General features: G+C 42.4%; 1 protein-coding gene across 2 annotated transcripts in view; it reads right to left on the minus strand.

Moving 5' to 3' along the window:
- Positions 1-20,848, minus strand: part of GSAP (gamma-secretase activating protein) — a 52,825-nt gene extending 31,977 nt beyond the window's left edge. The window contains exons 1-10 of one of the 2 annotated variants that reach the window (XM_083701425.1): positions 20,557-20,815; positions 18,976-19,107; positions 14,182-14,258; positions 11,851-11,907; positions 5,341-5,410; positions 4,091-4,147; positions 3,911-3,999; positions 3,625-3,694; positions 2,764-2,810; positions 2,247-2,351 (exon numbers count right to left, since the gene is read on the minus strand). In XM_083701425.1, coding sequence (XP_083557551.1) covers positions 2,247-2,351; positions 2,764-2,810; positions 3,625-3,694; positions 3,911-3,999; positions 4,091-4,147; positions 5,341-5,410; positions 11,851-11,907; positions 14,182-14,258; positions 18,976-19,107; positions 20,557-20,650 — 798 coding nt within the window. In that variant the 5' untranslated portion in view covers positions 20,651-20,815. Of the gene's footprint in view, positions 1-2,246; positions 2,352-2,763; positions 2,811-3,624; positions 3,695-3,910; positions 4,000-4,090; positions 4,148-5,340; positions 5,411-11,850; positions 11,908-14,181; positions 14,259-18,975; positions 19,108-20,556 lie in introns of both variants that reach the window. The other variant, XM_083701426.1, reaches the window with a different exon arrangement.
- Between the last annotated feature and the right edge of the window lie 309 nt (positions 20,849-21,157).

Genomic DNA, 21,157 nt, shown 5'->3' on the forward strand with positions numbered 1-21,157 from the left:
GAGCAGCTCTTGAAAACTCTGAGTAGCTGTGTGTGTGTTTTAGTTTTAAATTACAGTCTACAATTTGCAACAACATTTCAGTAGGGTTAAGTACATTTGCCCTGCACAGTTTTTAACAGTTGGTACCAGGAACTCTATTAACAACAGCAAAAACCACCACAAAAGTATACCTCTCGTGCAATGTGGCCTCATAGCTAGATCAGCAGTTCTGAATTATTTGGAAAAAAAGATGCCAGGCTGTGACAGCTGGGCACCCTAATCTGCACACCTGGGTACACTTCTGGTGCTAGTATTTTTTTACTTTCAGGAAAATGACATTTTTACAGGCTTGCTACCAAGGAACTCAGACTCACTGTCCTTTTAAGCTTGGCCATAGCGCCTTAGTTAGAAATCTCCCTGATGCCTTTCAAGTGCTAATATGCAGATACATGAGGCACTCAGAGAGAAGTTGAACTTGAAGCTTGTACTGGGTATCCTCAGTTTAGATCAACAGTGGACTCTTGCTGGCTATTTTCAATGTGTGTATGTCTACACACACCCACACACACCACACCACACACACCAGTATGAGACTTCCAGAACATACAAGTGCCTCTCTTTCTACTTAACCTCCAACCTACATCATGACTGGACCTACTCAAAGCCCTGGTGGAAGAAGCTCTGTGCCCATGGCAGATCAGCAATGACCCAATGCAAATATATGGCACACTGCAATCTGTTTGTACACCACATACCTCTGCACTGTGGTTGGAAACGTGAATATCTTATCTAATGAATCTAGTATTTCGTCACTCTTCATTTAGTATAAACCTCCCAGGAAGAACTTTCTGACAGTAAGAGTTGTTCAACCGTAGAACAGTCTCCCTCAGGAGGTTGTGGACTCTCCTTCTTTAAGCAGAGGCTGGATGGCCATCTGTCATGGATGCTTTAGCTGGAAGTCCTGCATTGCCTTGCAACTCTACAATTCCTTGAGACCATTATTCTCTCCCGCAGGGAGGTTCTTTCCCCCAAAACATCAGTCTTCATAGGATCACTCTACCCCAAGTCAGCATGGCTCCTCTCCCTGCCTCCTTTCCCAGTGCTCTCCCCCACTCCATCTTTTTATCATTTTGTATTCAGTTTAATTAAAGACCAGAGGAAAGCACAGCCTGTTGCCTCACGTTACAATCCTCTAAGAACATAAGAAGAGCCTGCTGGATCAAGCCAATGGCTCATCTGGCCCCACATCCTGTTCCCACCTTAGCCAACCAGATGCCTGCAGGAAACCCACAAACAGGATCCAAGCTTGCTGCAGTTTCCAGCAACTAGTATTCAGAAATAGTGCTGCCCTCAACTGCAGAAGCCGTGTATAACATCAGGCTTTGGAGACCTGTGGGACTCTGCTAGCCCTCACTTCCCCATCACAGACCTAAAGGGCTTTATAGTTATTGTCCCCTAAAGAAGAAAACTTCTCCCCCCCCTGCCTTTGCTGTAAGAGAGATACTCTCTGCCCTCCAGCTTCCTCTTTCGTACCCTGTTTCTGCCTCTTTGCTTCTCCAATTCCTCCATCAAGCCACGCTGCTGGCAGAAGGAGCTGTTTATAGCCCAACTTTCCACCCTAATCTGATTCAGCCACCTGTGTCTCGCTGGGTCCTGCTGCCCTCTCCCCAGAACTCTTGGCACTGAATCCATCCAGCCTCTACCACTTTGTAGATTTCACCCCATAGCTGCCAACCCAATTTGAATGCTGCCTCTGTAACCAATCTTTTACTTTCATCACCAACTGAATATTAATCACTTTCTTTCGTAATCGGTTGTTCTAAGCTTTGGCCTGCAGTCTTTTGATTGCTAATACCTTCTGGTATAAAATGCAATTCATTCCATGGCTGAAGACTCTGCTTGTGTTCACCCCAGAGACGAATATGGAACTGTAGACACATAGAGGAGAAGCTTCCGCTGAATTTCGCAAAATCAACACTTAATCACTCAAGAATCCATTCTCACTACTAGATTCCTAATATTCAACTCAGTAATACAGGATCCCGTTCCATCTCCAGTAGGTAATCACATTTCCCCCCCTACTCAATTAAGTACCAGGGCATAAATGGCAGATGGCATGAAAGTCTAATTTTGAGGTATATTTCAAAACACATTTCTATCTTCCTTATTATCAGTAACACTGCTACTATATTAAAATGTAACACTTTCAATGAATAAATAGCATGCAAGTGCGTAACCAAAGCAACAAAATAGTGCATATTTTCAACCTTTGAGGCAATGTAAAATAATGTTTGCTCCAGCATATCCCACTGGGCCCAAAAGATATCGTCAACAATTCTTTGTCTTGAAAGCTGGCTTGCATTTTCTATCATCTAGAAGGGACAGAGAATCAGCATTAATCAGGGAAAAGGTGAAACAATGTGTGTCAAATCAAATACACTGCAGTAACTAGAGACCTGTTCAGGTAACACTCACTCCCAGAACCTCAATATGTGCAGTTTGGATAAGAATGCAGGTAATGTTTCTTTCTGACCATCCCCAGTATGTAGAAAAAACACCTGACCTGAATAATCCTGCAGCTAGTTTAGGAGGACAGCCAAGACACTGAGTCACCAAAATAGATTAATGGCAAGATCTTGCCAACTTGTACTCCAGCTGGGGCCTGAATTTGACCATCTAGTTGCTGACCTTGTCTATATTACACAATGACAGTCCATAAAAATATCAACCCAACCAATTCCACTTGAACAAAAGATTGAAAGAGGAGTCGATTAAGCTTCTTACCACACTGTCTCCTTCTCTGACAACTTTGATGTCGATTTTTTCAATATCTTAAAATCGAAAAACAATGTCATTTTGTGACTATTTATGCAGTACAGACACACAGACCATCAAATAATTCAATGGATATTTTGCTTCTAAATTATGAGCACATTTGAGCCAGCATATCTGCACATGAGTGTTGCATAATAACACAATGCTGGTGCAATATTGAGTTTCTAAAAGCATACTAGTACAGATTTAGTGTGTGAGCCTCTGCTTATTTACTCAGACTTAAGTTCTATGGTACTCCCAGGAAGATGGCAGCCTGAATGCCACATTCTAAGCCTCTGTGTGCTGGTGCTAATGTTCAACCTGGCAATTTGCAAATGGGACACAACAACATTTTTTTACAAATAAGGGCAAATTGTCGGTTATCCTTCATAAACAAACAGATCTGAAAGTCATGATGCATTGACAAGAAACAAAGCTTCCAGCCACACAGAGTTCTTTCTTGTGGTTCTAGGTCTCTGTGAAACCATTCCCACAGTTCATCTATAAAACTTAATGCTTTTTCAAACAGCCCAGGAGGTTTTGGAAAGAACAGAACAATGCATTTTCACAACCACAAGGTCATTTTAAGAAACCTCCCCCTACCGCCACCATTGCATCAGAGATGGTTTTTTATACAATAGAATGCCACCCATGAATACCACTCAGGCTTAGATCTTTTTCTTCTCCCAACACTTCCTAAAGCAGGATTAAAAAAGAGAAATGGACCTTACATATTGTCTCCAAAGCAAGAAAAGACACTGCAGAACACCCTACCAACCTACAATCAAAATGTACATTTTATCAAAATGCTTTTTAAATTTAAGTACTTACATTTATCTTCTGAAATGAGCAACAGGTAGCTTTCTGGAGAAGTAATTGTTTCTGCAACTGGATAAACAAACTGTAAAAGGAAATTGTTCAAAGATAACGGGCTTGCTGTATTGAGGCTAGATAGCTGGCTAATGGTGTACTGCATAGCCTAATTGAGAGAATGATATTGTTACTGTTAAATTATATTTAAGATAGAAAGCAGGCTTTATGGCACTTTGGCACAGAAAATAAACCTAACGGCTGTTACTACATACCTAATCATGAAAAGTTTGCAAATATTACTTACCTGCACTCTGATCCAGCTATCCACAGCCTTTAAAACTTTCACATTATTTACTGGGTGAATTTCAATCAACAAGGTCAGACACTTAGACACTAGGATAAAAGCAGAATTAACATAACATTAGTCTGCTGTTTGTAAATTATATCCAACATCCATTTAAAGGTGTATCAATGTTTTAAATACCTGGGGGAAAGAAGAGATTTGCTCTGTCTTCTGTTGTTGACTGGAGAAAACTGACCGCTAATAACAACAAATATATAGAAATTGTAAGCGTCATATATTGAATTCCCACAATTTTTGTTTGAGGGAAATTAACAAGATTTTCAAGGGATATTGCTACAGTGGGGGGGAACCTCAGCCCTAGGGAATGAATGTGGCCTGTCTGACGCAATTGTTTTACTACTATGTTTATATTACTTTAAAGCAATGCTATAATAAAAACGTATGGTGGTTAGCTCATATTTAAAAGCGAATACTCATGTGTGCAAATCATACTAAAACCATAATTTAGCGTCATGGGCATGAGAAGAAACAAGATAAGGCAAACCTTGGAATTGAGTACTTTCCCTTCCTCTCCTCCTCCTGCAAGACTAGGAGAAATTCAGAAGCTTTGATTTCTGCCTCATATTAATGACAGTATTCTGTGTTGGCCAGACCATAACTGTGCTTAATTCTAACTATGTTTATTTTAAACAAGCCAACTTCAATAATGTGGTTTGAAGTTGGATTGATTGGACTGGCCAGTGTAACTATCTGCAGATAAACAAATGTGGAACCACATGTTTCCAAACTCCTCCTCCTGCTGGGCTTGGAGGAGAAAGGGGAGAAGAGGAGCCCAAGATTCCTTCCTGTTCATTCATGTTGCACTAAACGATCCTTAAGTGTACAAATGTGAAACCCACAGGACCACTCCCTCACCACACTGCACATTAACATGCCAAAGCCTGCATTAAAAATGGCATAACTCAGATTATACTGCAACACTTAAAGGATTAATGCTACAAGTTAACAAGATACAAGGAGTCTTCATACAGAACCAGTCTTAGAAATTAGCCAGGTGCGTTTTGCTACTGCCATGGGTCCAACTGCAACTATGTGAAGATTTCTGGGGCCAAGTTGGTGACCACAGTTTAAAAACCTCTCCCTTAGTTCATAGTTAATACTATTTCCATTTCCACTGTGTGTGTTTCTCTTTCTTGCATACTGGGACAAGTGAATTGTTGCAAGACCAAGCAATGCAGTTGAGATCATAGAATTGTAGCGTTGGAAGCAATCCCGAGCGTCATCTACGACAACCCCCTGGCAAATAGATATTCCATTGTAGTGACTGCAACCTAGATTTTAGATGCCATCTGTCACATAGCTTATATATCTGAGTTTCTAACACTGTACAGAACATAACTTTAATGAGAAAGCAACAGGAAGGAGCTTACCCAGCAATGTCTTCTCACTGTTGACAGAGCAGCTGATCACGTGCAAGTCCTTTTCAAAAGTATATAAGTGCTATTGGGGGAAAATGTTTGGATATTTTATGAGCAAGTATATCTTAACTACATTTAGTTCTCTCTTTCTCCTTGTTCTTTACATTCACACACTTTAGTCTCCATACAATTGACCAAAGCAATCAGTATTAGTGCAATCCCCTTAAAACTAGGTTCCTTAACGTCCATACCAGGGGTCAGCAAACTTTTTCAGCAGGGGGCCGGTCCACTGTCCCTCAGACCTTGTGGGGGGCTGGACTATATTTTGAAAAAAATAATGAATGACTTCCTATGCCCCACAAATAATCCAGAGATGCATTTTAAATAAAAGGACACATTCTACTCATGTAAAAACACGCTGATTCCAGGACTGTCTGTAAGCCGGATTGAGAAGGCGATTGGGCCGCATCTGGCCCCGGGCCTTAGTTTGTGTTGGAGATAAGCAGTGTCCAGTGCACAGCGGAATGATGAAAAGTACGTGCCAACATGCTCTATATTACTTTATTTACACTTCAAAGCTGGTAATTTACAGAAAAACGTCTTCCCTCTGCCGGAGCAGAGAAAGGCATCCTCTCTCCTCTAAAGCACGGAGAGAATCACACTGAACTGCAAAGAACAGTGAAAAACAGGAAACCAGTGTACGTCACATCCAGTCTCCTTTCCCGTGAGAAAACCCAACAGCACTTGACTGTGGAATGTAAACATTGTCTTGTGACAAGCACTTCGCTGCTCAGTGAAGGAAGCAGAAACCAACATCCTCCCCCTTTCTGTGAACATCACTGGGCAGCGTGTTCGTACAATATTAGTACAAACCCAACTTCTGCACATAGGTACAGTGTTGATCCCTTGATACAATCTTGGACAATACATCAGCAGGAATTTCATTACCTGGCATATAGGACACAGTTACGAGTCCCTTCTGAATACGTTCCCTAGCATGTTGCAACTTCAATTGCAAGTGCTTCGTGCTTTGCTTACAACCTTCAGAATTCAGCAAAGCCAAACATGCTTTGTTGTCCTGGTAAACCTGGATTGGACATTTGACAGGAATTTTCATGTCTTTGCACAATTGTAACAACCATTCACAATCCTTAAGTGAATAAGACAGTGCATTCAGTTCAGCTTCACAAGTACTTAAGCTAACTGTTGTTTGCTTCTTGCATGACCAATCAAATAGACCCTGATTGTACTTATAGCAAACTCCAGACGTACTTTTCCTGTCTGTAGTGTCACTTCCAAAACTTGCATCTGCAAATATCTCAAGACCACCAGACTTCTGATTGTTAAATCTCAGTCTGTAATGCATAGTGCCTTTCAAATACCGCGCTATGCGTTTCAGAGCTTTCCAATCCTTAACAGTAGGATTGTTGACTTGTCTGCTTAGCAAATTACAGCTAACAGCAATGTCAGGTCTTGAACATCTGGCAATGAAGTTTAGCTTGCCTAGCACACTTCTGTACAGTGTAGTATCAGAAAATGCTTCTCCAGTGTCATCTACCTGATAACCTGTTGTCATCGGTGTGTCTACAGGGTTAGCATCCATCAGGTTTAGTTTGCTTAACACATCAGCAATTTTACGTGACTGGTGTACTAGAATATTACCATCTTGATCTCTCTCTATTTCCAGAGATAGGTAGTTGTTTACCTCACCAAGATCTTTCATGTCAAAGTGCTCTTTCAATTGAGCTAGGGCATTATTGTACATTGTGACATCCTTCCAAAAGAATAAAAGATCATCAACATAAAACAAACAATACAGTTTCTTTTGCCCCTCCTCTTTGACAAATACACATGGATCAGCTTTCCCTTGCTTAAAACCTAGAGAAAACAATACTTCAGTGAGTTTTGTGTGCCAACACCGTGCACTTTGTTTGAGACCATAAAGGGACTTCTTCAGAGCACAAACAAATCCCTGTTTTACCTGTACGCCATCAGGTGGAAGCATATAAAGTGATTCATCTAGAGATCCGTACAGAAAAGCTGTATTCACATCATGGTGACTAATGTGTAGATTCTCTTCTGCAGCTAGCTTGAGCATAAACCTAATGCTCTCATACCTCACGGTGGGTAAGTAGGTCTCGTGATAGTCTTCACCTGGTACCTGTGCAAAACCTCTGGCTACCAATCTGGCTTTGTGTCTGACTATCTTGCCATTTTGATCTGTCTTCGCTTTGAAGACCCATTTGCTTCCAAGCAGTTTCATTCCTGGAACTACTGGAACAAGGTCCCATGTTTTGTTCCTTTCCAAGGAATCAAGCTCAGCCTTCATGGCATTTAACCATGGCTCAGCTTCCTTTGAATCCAAATCCTGGATTTCTTGGAAACTTGAAGGTTCAAACACCTTCTTGGAGCTTTTAACAGCTGTTACTGCTATCTTAGCAAACTCATCAGCAAATCTCTTTGGAGGTCTGCCTTTTGTTGCTCTCTGTGACCTGCGAATTAGCCTTAAGTCTTCAACACTCTCCTCTTCCTTCTTAGGAGAAAAGTGACCTATTGTGAACAATGGTTCCTCCAATTCTTGATCAGAGCTTTCAGAGGGTCGCATAGAGGCTTTCGCACTCTTGAAATCCTCTGAATCACCCGATTCAGTTTCAGACTCAGAATCAGAACCTTCATCAGTGGGTGTGGGTTGTTGCGGTTGCTTTTGACTATCCTCAGTTTCATCACTGTCATCAGGATAACATTGGAAAATTCCCACATTCTCCCCCCACTTGGCATTGTACTCAACACTTCTTGTGAGCTTAATTGCCTTAGAGTCAGTCATCATTATTCTGTAAGACCCTTTCTGATAACCTAGAAAGATACCATGCAATCCACGCTTGTCTAACTTGGAGCTTTGTGGTGAGTGAACCCACATGTCAGAACCAAAAATTTTCATGTGTTTGATGTATGGCTTCTTGCCAAACATCTTCTCATAGGGGGTACAACCAATCGCTGAAGATAACCTGCGATTATAACTGTAAGTGAAACATGAGAGAGCTTCGGCCCAATAACTCTCTGGAAGATTGGCATCATGCAGCAAGGTTTTTAACCCTTGAAGCAATGTCTGATTTGCTCGTTCCGCAAGTCCATTCTGCCATGGCGAGCAAGGACTAGACAAATCGTGTTGAATTCCTTTCTCAGTCAGAAAAGCTTCAAACTGCTGAGAAGTGAATTCTCCCCCGCGATCAGTGAAAAGAATTTTTATCTTCTTACCATGCACATTTTCCAACCAAGCACAGAATTCCTTGAACCTTGGAAAAGCCTCTGATTTCTGCTTGAGATTGTACACATAAATATACCTGGAAAATGCATCAATGAGAACCATGAAGTACCTGTTTCCACCCAAAGAGGGCGCTAGTGGTCCAACCAAATCAGCATGAACAACCTGGTATGGTTCTGTAGCTTGCCTACTAGACACCTTACCTTTCGCAGCCATTTTTACCTTGTTTGCTGCGCATGCCTTGCACTTCATGTGGTACCTGCAGGGTTTAATAGTCATACCTTCAACCAAGGCAGGCATTTTAGATACTGCCTCAAAATGCAAATGACCAAATTTTCGATGAAAATCGTGAATACATTCTGCATGCAAACTTTTGTTAGAACCTGCAATGCAACAAGTGTCATCCTGCACAACATCATCAAAATACAAAACATACAAACGATCAACATATTCAGCATGCAATACATAATCATTTTTCTTTGTGATGATGCACCTTTTGTTCTTAAAGGAAACGTCAATTTTCCGCTCATTCAGCTGTCCAACGCTGAGCAGATTATGCTTGGCATCTGGCACATAAAGCACATCCTGTATCGATAAGTCCAAACTGTGAAGAACAACAGTTCCGTAGCCTTTACTGGGAATTGTGTGGTCATCCGCCTGGTGAATCGCACCTTCCTGCGGTGTAAAAGACACGAACAGTCGCTTATCGTTGCACATGTGGTGGGTCGCCGCTGAATCAACAACGAAGAAAGATCTAGACGTCTTCTGGACCTCTGCAACCTTTGGAGTGAAGCGTGAGACCATTGCCTTGTGCTGCGTTGTCTTGGACACCGGACCTTTGCCTTTGCCTCGGCCTTTTCCACGCGATGAGCTTTCGCTGCGCTGCTCTGTCTTGGCCCTGGGATATCTGCATTCCCTCTTCATATGGCCTAGACGTCCACACGAGTAGCATTTCACTGCCTTCAAAGCTTTGGCGCCATCTGGTGGTTCCACTGCACTATGGGATGACGTCTGTGAAGTCTCCCCCTTGCCCATGCAGCTATCACCCTGGCGGTCTGCTTCATTCTGAATCATGGCAGTATCACAGGCTACTGTGAGTTGAGCATTTGGCTGATTGGCATCAGATTCCCCACTTGCCTCATCCAGCCTTCTGCAGCTAGCCATCATGACTTTGGCATTAGCCTTCTGCGTCATCTCTGCTGCTTTAAATCAGGCTGCTTCATACAAGCTGTGTCTGTGTACAGCTGCTTCAATCCAAAAGCAAATTCAAAAACAGCCTCTGCTTTGTGAACCTGTGCCTTTCTGCTTAACTGCTTTGCTTATCTGCAGCTGCTTCAAACCGCATTCCAAAGGCAAGTTCAAAAGTGAAAGTTCTCTCTGCTGTCTTAAATTCATGCTGCGACACTGCTGCAGCTGCTTTACTTTCGATTTCCCCCAGCATAGGAAAAATTTATCCTTCTAGCCTTTTGCCTGTGCCACGGCAAAACCGGCTATAAAAGTTCAAAGTCCAGCCATAAAGCCATTAATTAGAAGCTGGCAGGCTGCCCGGAGCAGTAGCACATACCTCATCAAATCATCTTGACGCGCAGAGATATCGTCCGATCCGGCCCTCTGCATTCCGATCCTTTGCCGGCACTCCAATTCTTTGCTCCTTTGTTCCTTTGCCAGGAGCCCGACTTCTGGAGTCCATTCTCAAAACACTGCGTTTTTCTGGGCCCGGAACCAAGTATTGGAGATAAGCAGTGTCCAGTGCACAGCGGAATGATGAAAAGTACGTGCCAACATGCTCTATATTACTTTATTTACACTTCAAAGCTGGTAATTTACAGAAAAACGTCTTCCCTCTGCCGGAGCAGAGAAAGGCATCCTCTCTCCTCTAAAGCACGGAGAGAATCACACTGAACTGCAAAGAACAGTGAAAAACAGGAAACCAGTGTACGTCACATCCAGTCTCCTTTCCCGTGAGAAAACCCAACAGCACTTGACTGTGGAATGTAAACATTGTCTTGTGACAAGCACTTCGCTGCTCAGTGAAGGAAGCAGAAACCAACAGTTTGCCTACCCATGATCTATACCCTCAAAACCAAGCAATTTTGTGCTATGGAAGTATAGAGAATAGAGGTATCTTACCTATTATGCTAGACCAATCAACACCTGCACATCTTATCTACTGGTCATCTTTTGTTCAAGTTATTTATTCTGAAAGTTCTCATAGTTATAACAGATGCCAATTTCCGCCAGCTTTCCCTCTAATGCTGGATCTTATCTTGACTGTGAATCACTGTGTCTAGATATGGTAACAGGATGATGGTTCAATCCAAGAAGGAGTCACATGGAGGTACAGGAGATTATGAGCAGTTTTAGGGATATGAGTTTAGCTACACATTCTCTCCCTGATTATACTGGTTTGTGATATGATGGTTTTGCTGGGCCTGCCTTGGCTACTGGGTGGCAGCAGTGCCCAGGGAGACCTTTCTCAATTACATCTGTGTTGGGTACTGAGTCCCTTTTGGAGAAAAGGTGTCTCCGAATATCTCATACCCTGACCTGCAATATTGCCTGCATGGACCTGCACCCGAGGGTAGTTATAAAAATTGTAGGTGTCACAGAATGAAGCCATTCATATACATTGAAGAAAGCCAGGTAACATGTAACACCAGAACATTTGCCACGCACTGCATGTTTCCTGCCAGAACTGAGTCAAATCCAAGCCCCAATTCATAAGGGGAATTACTTCTGCCATGTGAACCTCACTGTGCCAATTAAGATCCTCAGGCAAATCAGCCCCTAAGGAGGTTCATTCTGAGGGTGCTAATAACAGAATGAATTACCTGAATTGCATCTTTAAATCCTACCCTATCTAGAAGATCTGTTAAGCTTATTCCCTTTAGATCTATTAAGCTTATTCCCTTTTTTCTTCTATGAGGATTCTGAAGAAGTCAATACTGCTGCTTTATAATATGTCAATATTCATAATTTTATAAATGTGTGGGTGTGTGGGTGTGTACACACACACACACACACACATATATACATACACATATATATACACACACATACACACACACACACACACACACACACACACACATATATATACGTACACACATATACACACACACACACACACACATATGTGAATGATTAACTGTTATAGATTTTACGCTTGTTGGTTTTATTGTAGCAATTGTAAAAGCCTTGATTTTGGACGCAGCCAAGCTCTATAACACTCCCTATTCTATATGGTGGATGAAGCTTACCTGGTTCTTTTGACTACTGGGCTCATACAATCCAATACAGGTGTGCGCCTGATTCCCCTGCAAGGGAAGTGATTCAGCCATGAGAACAGAACATTTTAAAAACATTCAGTGTCACCTGTAATAATATAACCATTTATCTTCAATTGTCCACATTTCACTGGCCCTGGTCCCTTATCTTTAAGAGCCCGAAATACATGATTACATTTTCCCCTGTCATGAAGGGAGGTGAAGCTTTTTTTCATTGTGGATAAGGTCAGGGACCATGGACCAGTGCTGAATGGGGCAGAAGCCAGAAATCAGAAAGGCCACAGCCAGGAGTCCTTGTTCTCTTCCTTTCCATTCTTCCTTCCTGCCCAGCAGACAGCCAGGGAGAGGGATCTGTTGCTCTCGCCCAAAGCCTGAACTGATCACCTACAGGGAGCAGGGAGGCGATATTAGACCAAGAACTGTGTGTGGTCCTAGGGCCACAGGTTGCCCATCTCTGAGATAAAAGTGACGATGATAATCCTTCATCTACTTAACTTCTTGATGCTGAGCTGCTGTGAGACTCAGAAAGCAGGCCAGGATAGAACGAGAGAGCAGGCGCCCACATAGACAATCCTACTTCTGTCATACCTTCTCTCTCAGTTTCCTCAACTAAATATATCCTCCCTTTTCCCTTTCATGGTAAGGAGAAAGAAAAAAGGCACATAAGTCATGCTCTGTATTCTAATGCCTTGTGAATAGAATTTTGAATGAACTTATAGATTTGGTTTTTTTCTCCCAAGAAAAAGCACTCATCAAAACATGTTGGGGAATTTGGAAACCCATTTTAAATCATCTCATCTTTGCACCTAGTAGTTTTACTTCCTCTTAATTCTCCTATGCAGTGTGAAGGCTGCCAATTCTGACTGACCCCATTTCTGTGTCTTTAACAGCAGCTCAACAGAAAGAAATTGAGCATGTGGTGTTTGTACTGGTATGGAGATAAACAGATGTTTGATTGCTATGTATCAGGCCACTGTTAAGAGAACAGGAGCAATTAAATTAAAAGCAGTTGGACAGACTATTGGAGGAACCTGCATGGGCTGTGCACAGCCACCATGTAACTAACTGGCACATCCAATCTGTATCACCAGATCAGAGGTCTGTGGAAAAACAACAACGATCTCATGCTTTAAAGTCTGGGCACAATAGGGGAAGCGTCACAGCTCAGTGATGAAGCACCTGGTCAGCGGTCTGCGGAAAAAGCCAGAGCAAAGTGGCGAAAAACATTTTTGCATGTCTAAAAGTACCAGGTTCAACCAGTTTCTCTAGTTAAGAAGACAGCAGTTGCTGGAAAACATATTTGCATGACCCAATGATCATGAGCAGTCAGTCAGTGGTGGGAGAGTTCCAGGAAAATTTGGGTAAGACCAGTCTTTGTTCAGAAATGAAACTACTTCAGCTGCCACAGTTTGCAAAAGTTGTCCACTGTTGGACGGAGGGAATGCAACCCTGCCCACTCTTCTGAAGCTCAGAGGCATTTGATACTGGAGACAAACCAAGGCCTGGGGGCCGGATGCAGCCCAATCGCCTTCTCAATCCGGCCCGCGGACGGGCCAGGAATCAGCGTGTTTTTACATGAGCAGAATGTGCGCTTTAATTTAAAGTGCATCTCTGGGTTATTTGTGGGGCATAGGAATTCAGTTATTCCCCCCCCCAAAAAAAATATAGTCTGGCCCACCACATGGTCTGAGGGACGGTGGACTGGCCCACGGCTGAAAAGGGTTGCTGACTCCTGCTGCTCCAACCCTTCTGAGGAGCAGCTGATAGCAAACAAGGAGAGAGAGTTGTATAAATTGTTAAATAAATAGGACTGGATTTTAGGAGGGATTACAGATAATCGGTTGTCCCAATGGAAGTGTCTGATAAGCACAATGGTACACTTCCAAGAGCATCTTGGTGGTGAAAGGCAAGATAGGAGGACAGCTAATATAACCACGGATTCAAACACTAGCATTCCAATTCTATGTACGTTTGTTCAAATTAAATCCCACTGGTTCCCAGGTAAGTGTATGTAGCCCTGCAGTCCAAAATGTGCTAAATAGAAGCACTCCACTGATTATGAATGAAGCGGGATATGAAGTCAGCACTGCAAATTAATCAGTTTTGTAATGATAAGATCTCTAATTTCAGCGCAAAATTAAAGTTTAAATTAAATGAAGGGATGGACACACTTATTATTTGCTATATAACACACCAAGTCTTACTTGAGTGCACTGCCCATTTGTAGTCAGTGTTACTTCCAGTAAAGCACACATAGCATCATGTAGACCATTTCTTAAGTCTTATCTCTCTTTCTTTACTTACCTTCCAGGTATAAATAATACTTCCATTTCTTTCAACATTAACTGCGCGGAGTGTCTCCAAGTTATTCCCCAAAATATCTGAAATAACAACCATAAGATGCTTCAGGCCAGTTTAAGCTCAATTATATTTTTTTAAAAAGACTGACAAAGAAACAAACATCATTAGGACAATAATGTCATGTAATGTTATAGAAATAATTAGTAGTTTTAAACTATTGCTTAGTGGCCTTATTAGGAGTGCAGCTCTTTCAGCATGAATGGGGAAATTGTTCTAGTCTTCTAATATAATATAAGCCACAGTGTCCCGTGGATATTGTTAACTGGTGGGACAGCGAAATGGGAGATTTGATTTCATCTATAAGAAGGAACTTTGAAAATCACATGAACTTATCTCAAGAAGCTGAGGAGCATGGAGGCAACTCCCCATTTACGCAAGGGTTGTGTTCCAAGGCACCACACGCAATGGTGGGACGCCCATTAGCCCCCCCTGCCCTGTTCCACCCCCACTTTGCCCCTTTCCAATGCCCAAAGCGGCATGTGTGTCCGCAGTCACGTATGACTCGAATGGGGAGCTCCCTATATAGTAGTACAGTGGTACCTCGAGTTAAGTACTTAATTCGTTCCGGAAGGCCATTCTTAACCTGAAACTGTTTTTAACCTGAAGCACCACTTTAGCTAATGGGGCCTCCTGCTGCCGCTGCGCTGCCGGAACACGATTTCTGTTCTCATCTTGAAGCAAAGTTCTTAACCCGAGGTGCTATTTCTGGGTTAGCGGAGTCTGTAACCTGAAGCGTATGTAACCCGAGGTACCACCGTAGTAGTAGTAGTAGTAGCAGTAGCAGTAGCAGTAATAATAATAAACACTACAATGCTGAAGAATTTTCACAAGGACTGTTTTGTAAATATGAAAATGTTGTGGAAATGTAGAGAACTGAACTTAAGAGAGGAAAAATTAGAAACTAAGAGGAACTGATAGGGACAGATTTGCCCATCCTTAATTGGAACACAGAATCTGAGTGGGTTGGGATTGCTGCCAGCACAAGCGCAGCAATCACCATTTGCGGCTCTCCCTCAGGCTGATAAACGGCTTGGGTTGGCCCTTGCAGTCAGGAGGGAAATATAAGCATTCTCTGTCCCAAGCCCTTAGCACAGGTCAACCCACAAATATGAAACGCTTTATAACTAACCAATAAGAATAGTAAATTTAAAATCCACTGTGCCTAAATCCGCCATATTGTTTTGAGGGCTGCAACATTTAACCAACTGACATTAATCATTTAAAAAGGTCCCCTCTTTGACAGGGTAGATTTTTTAAAAATTAAAAGAAATCGTTTCATACTTCTAAAGATTACTGATGGCAGTTTTTAAAGAAGTGGTCCTCACCTCCTTCTCATAGCATGCAGACTCTAAGACGTCTCCCATGGCATGAGCATGAGCATGAATGAACTACAACGCAAGTGTGCTTCTTACTTCTGCTTTAATCCAGAAGCAAATTTATTTGCTGGACTAATTTGTTAAAAGTCACTGGTGATTATCAATTCATAGTGCATGTCTACTTAAACACAAGCCCCACTGAGATCAGGGGAGCTTACTCCCAAGGAAGCATGCACAGGATTGCAGCCTAAGATTTTTTTTTTTTTTAATTGAGTGACAGCCCTAATTTATTGTTTTGCCTTACCCAGTGTAATAACTCTTGCAAAATGCTATAACCTGCAACCTGAACAATCCTTGTAGTTTAATTACTGTAGCATTTCCTTGTTACGCATTTAGAGTTTGAAGTCAAGAGAGAGAGGTGCTATAAATGTTCTCTTGCCACATTTTTGACAGGAGAAAAATGGAAGCAAGATAAGTTGTGACACACCAAAGGAAAACTGGTGCACATGATAGACAGTTAGTAGGAAGCGGAATCTGCACAAGGATTTCCTGCCCTCTCATGCTTCGGTTTGAGCGTTCTCAAGTCTTTTGTGTGAATCACCAGCATTATAATGCTAAAGGTAAATCAGGGTCATATTTCAAGGAAGTTTAAATTAAAAAGAAAAATAAACTCTACACTTCCAGAGCTTTCAGGCTGTATCTGATATTGCACTCCAATTCGATATGCCATTCCTGGCATCCACACGGATTATGCAACTCTTTACGGTAACTTTGGAGAGGATCCAGCCAAAGGTTAAGTACTTTTAAGTATCATTGATTTCAACCAGAAATACTTACTAAACAAGTTTTATGCTTGCCAGGACTAAGCAAACTAAAGGAAACCATCACACTTTTCTTTTTACAAACACAAAAAAGTCACCTCACAAAGCGGGTTTCACTCTAAAAATTAAAGTTTGTATTAAGCTACTTGTCAGAATAAGATCAATAATGTTGCCAGAGCCATTTGTAGAATTACATATCCAGATATTACTTTTGAAGATACATATTGAAGAAATAATCAGAGAAGACAGAGGACTTTCTTAAGAGTCACAGTCTGCTTTAAAAATCGTCTATATTTGGCCCTAGCAAGAGCCCTCAATGCAGTTTGCAAGAAAGAACAAAATACCATAAAGTAAACTAAAACCTTAACATTAAAAGGATCTGTATAAAAACCTAAATATATTTACAACCATTAAAACCACATGGAATGTTTTCACAGCCCATCTAAACCCTACCAGGGATGTGGTTAATCTCACCTCTTTTGGGAAGGAATTCCACAACTGGGGTCTTAATAATTTTTTGAAGAATCAAAAAAGCACAGCAAGGACAACAGGAATTTCCAGGTATTTATATATTGTGGCAATAATTCATTAAAAATGCTTGACTCAGGAGCAAATGTTCTGAAATGCACCCCTGCTGGAAAATGATTGGGGTTCTTTATCGCGCTGCTCCTCCTTAAATAAAGAGTGTTGATTACAATCCTATGCAGTGTTTCCTAAGAGGAAGCACCACTGGAACTCACTTTTCAAGTAAGCAGATTACAGTCATCTAATCCAGTGCCTTTCAAAGTGGTGGTGCACAGACAGGTGCCGGTTCCTGGTGACTCCACTACAGCCCAGGTTGGATGGGATGTTTCAAGGTCCAAATATGGTTCTGGTCCCTCCCGCAAATATAGTGGGAGGATTCCAGGTCTATTGCATCAGATATATTGAGATTTACGGACCTAACCCAACTTTAAAAATCACCTAAACTGGAACCCATTGCCACATGTTGGGGCAACATTCTATGGTTTAGCTTCAAACAGAAAATTAAGTCCAGTGCCAACTCTCCTCTGGCGAGTTCCATGGCCAACCATTCCAAGACACAGTTGCTGAAGTTATCTATAATTTTTACCTCTTTGCCATAACTTGCAGACACATCCACACTGTCTGTGTAAGGGTAACTGAAGCCATCTATTACTACAGTACTAGCCAATTACCACTAGGGATCATATTCCTCAACCATCAACCCCTATTATAGGTAGGCCGCTATCAGGTGTTTTGTTTTGATGACTGATTTCCTGTATTTAGTGCACTTTTAATTCATATTTCTTAACATGAATATGCTGCCCACTGCTTTGAGGGCCTTTGGGTCTAAGTTACCACCAAGGTCCTAGGCTGTAAATAAGCAAACCATGACCTGACATAACTTGGTCTCCATTTCAAAATCACCCTGAGCATTTTGCTTCGGGGGAAGAGAGTCTTTGCTAGAGTCTGTTTCATTTGAGATTTCTAGTTTATGCCCTCTGAGATGCATCCCACCATTTCGAAGCCTGCCCCTCTTGTCCACAACCAGGTTTCAAAATTTTGCAAAACTCTGCATTCAATACATTAGATATGTTTGAGGGGTCAAAGTACACCTAATCCATTTGATACAGTATGGTTTCTGCTCCTAACTTTCATAAATGCTTCTCTTGAGAGTTCATGACCTCCAACTACCCACACTGGGTTTCTGAGGGTTTATAGTTGCTTTAGTTCTTGTTTATCTGATTTTAATGGTTATCACTTCTCCAGTCATATGCTGTAATAATGACATGTGGGGCTCTGTAACTTCTTGTTTTGTAATTGTTCTTCACTGTACTGCAGTTTCCCCAGAGTGGCTGGGGAAACCCAGCCAGATAGGCAGTGTATAAATGTTGTTATTATTATTATTATTATTTGCAAAACAAAATTATTTGCAGTTAAAAAACCCCCCAGCACATTTCTCAACTTCTCTGGTGTTGACATGAGCATTAGTGCTTCTCCAACACAATCACATGGTCTACACAATCGCTGTGTTTCTAATGACCAAATTTCCTCCTGGCTGGAAGTACCCCATATTTTGTCTCTCTGGAGCTTTTGTTGTGAAGCACTGAATAGCTCCAATTAAGTCCACTGATGAATCTACTCCGAGTACAAGATAAGCTGGATACAACCCTCCCGTCCTAAGAATGGATTCCACTTCTCATCCACCACCCAAGCAGCTGTTATTTATGATAGGTTTAATGAGACCATAGATATAATCACACATCTCCTTTATCATGTCTAGTTTGACCCGTAGGCTGCCTGCTTCTTCATGTTATACGTCAGACAAAGTGATACAATAGCAGTCTGCTTGTGATTAGGATCATCATTGTTATTTTAGGGAAGAGCCAATACATTATCGGTCAGAAAATAATGTGCTGTTAGTAATACAGTAGATTGTGCATAATACATAAACTTGTCTGTCTTCCTATATGGGTGATATTCTGTGTTTTGAAAGGAGGCTGGTGTTTGGTAGACAACATTATACATAGAACCATATGCAAAACAGCACCCCTAAATAATGCATTCACTTTAAAAAGCAATAGTCCAATTTTACTAACAGTGACCTTCAGCTTTGTAAAGGATTTTATTAGACAGAATTATTGTCTCCTCTGGGATCAGCTTATCACTGTTTTTGATCAAGACTGACGATTGGTGTTTTACAGGAGGTTTAAACGTCTGTTTTAAGCATCCTGTTCTAATGTAAGCAGAGGAAGGCTGTATTCATCCTATACCTTCCAAGCACACCTGAAGCCCATTCTTTCCCTCAAAGAATTCTGGGAACTGTAGTTTATGGCTCCTTGGTTATAGTGGTTCTGTGAAGGAGGTAAACTACAGTGCCCAGAATTCTTTGAGCAGCAGAGAAAGGGAAACTATGAATGTGCTTTAAGGGTACACAGCCAGAAGTTTTAAAGATTATTTCTGGTTCTCATAGAAGAGGGCAGCGCTGTGAGGGTGGGGAGAGGCTGCGACTGTCATGAGGGGAACCTGCCCTCTCGGCTTTGCCGCTGTATTCACAGGTAGTAGTAACTTTGGCCACTGAGCTGAGGCCGAGACGCGTTTGTCACCTGGCCGGGGCTTCCCTGCGCTGGGAAAACGGCTTCTAAGTTTCCCAAGTACGAAACCGGAGCGGAACAAGGCGAGCCGGCAGCTGAGTCCCGCCGCCCCAATTCCAAAAAAAAATTGCAGTTTGGCTCGAGAGCACATTTAACAGGTCGTGAGGGGGGGTTTTGAGGGGGCAAGGAGGACAGGAATGCATGTATAGATGGTACATTACACCAGTAAAACTTGCAAAAATGTACAAAACATGTAAGAAGTGTTGGAAATGTAAAGAAATAGATGGTACATTTTTTCATATGTGGTGGGAATGTAAGAAAGTGAAAAGCTTCTGGGAGTTGATATATAATGAATTGAAAAAAATGTTGAAATATACATTTGCTAAGAAACCAGAGGCTTTTCTCTTAGGAATTGTAGGCAATGAAATAAATAGAAAGGACCATAAAATCTTCCAATATGCAGTAACAGCGGCAAGAATATTACTGGCTCAGAAATGGAAACAAGAACAATTACCAACGTTGGAGGAATGGAGAACGAAGCTGATGGACTATGCAGAACTTCATAAACTGACTGGAAAGATTAGATATCAACGAGATCAAAAATTCATCGGGGACTGGGGAAAATTAACAGATTACTGGGAATGCATAAGTGATAACGAAATGACGTTAGTGGCATTTAGAGAAGCTCTGTGATAAAATAAGAAATATTGTAAAAAAGTAAAATATAAGAGGGGGGAAGGCATAAAGGCAATATCAAAATTTGGAAATGTGTTAAATTCGAATGATTGGCAGAAAAGCCGAAGGAAGTAAAAAATAAGCTGATTTGAGTTGCTTTCACCTGATTCTTTGTGTGCATTAGGTGGTTAGGGTTAGGGTTAGGGTTTTAGGGTTAGGGTTAGGGTTTAGAGTTAGGGTTTAGAGGGTCAACAGAAATTGTAATGTGGTACGATTGTATGGAAAATTAATAAAATATAATTATAAAAAAGAAGGACAGGAATGCGCGACTCCACCGCTCAGGAAGAAGAAGAATAAAAATAGGAATAAGAATACAGTAGCAATAATAGCAGCAGCAGCAGCAGCCCTCACCACCATCCGCGTCTCCCAGCAGCGCCGCTTGCTCGGAAAGCCAGGGCCCCACATCTCTCGGAGGATCAAACTGGGCGCTCAGCTGGAGCAGCATCGCCCCTCTTGCCTTCTGCCCAGGGGGAGCCCGGGAACAGCAGCCCCGCAAGAGCCTCCCGGGAGCAGCAGCCTCTAGAAACAGCCCCCACGCCGCCCGAGGCCTCGCCTGCCCTGCAGGGACCCGGGGCTCCCCCAGCGCCTTTCGCTTTTGCCCCGGGCCCGCCCCTGGCGGGGGAATCTCCCAAACTAGGCGGAGGCGCCGCTGCCTATTGGACGCGCCGAGTGTCACTCGGGGAAGCGCCTGCCCTGCAAACTTCGGGGACGCGCCGGGAAAGGGAGATGCTCCCCTTGCGCAACGGCGGGCGGCAATGGCTGGCTGGGCGCGTTCGCGCGGCTTGGCCCAAAACGCCGCCGGAAGGTCTGGAACTGGGGGCGGTGAATGGCCAAACCGAAAGTAAATGGGTCGCATCCTCTCCAGGGACCGCTTAGGATTGCATGCGCTCGGAGGAGCCCGGAGTAAACACCCCTCGTCCGCCCCCTTCCTCCGCTAGCTGCATCTTGGATG

The sequence above is a fragment of the Podarcis gaigeae genome, assembly GCF_964106915.1.
Source record: "Podarcis gaigeae genome assembly, chromosome: 10".
Lineage (NCBI taxonomy): Eukaryota > Metazoa > Chordata > Lepidosauria > Squamata > Lacertidae > Podarcis > Podarcis gaigeae.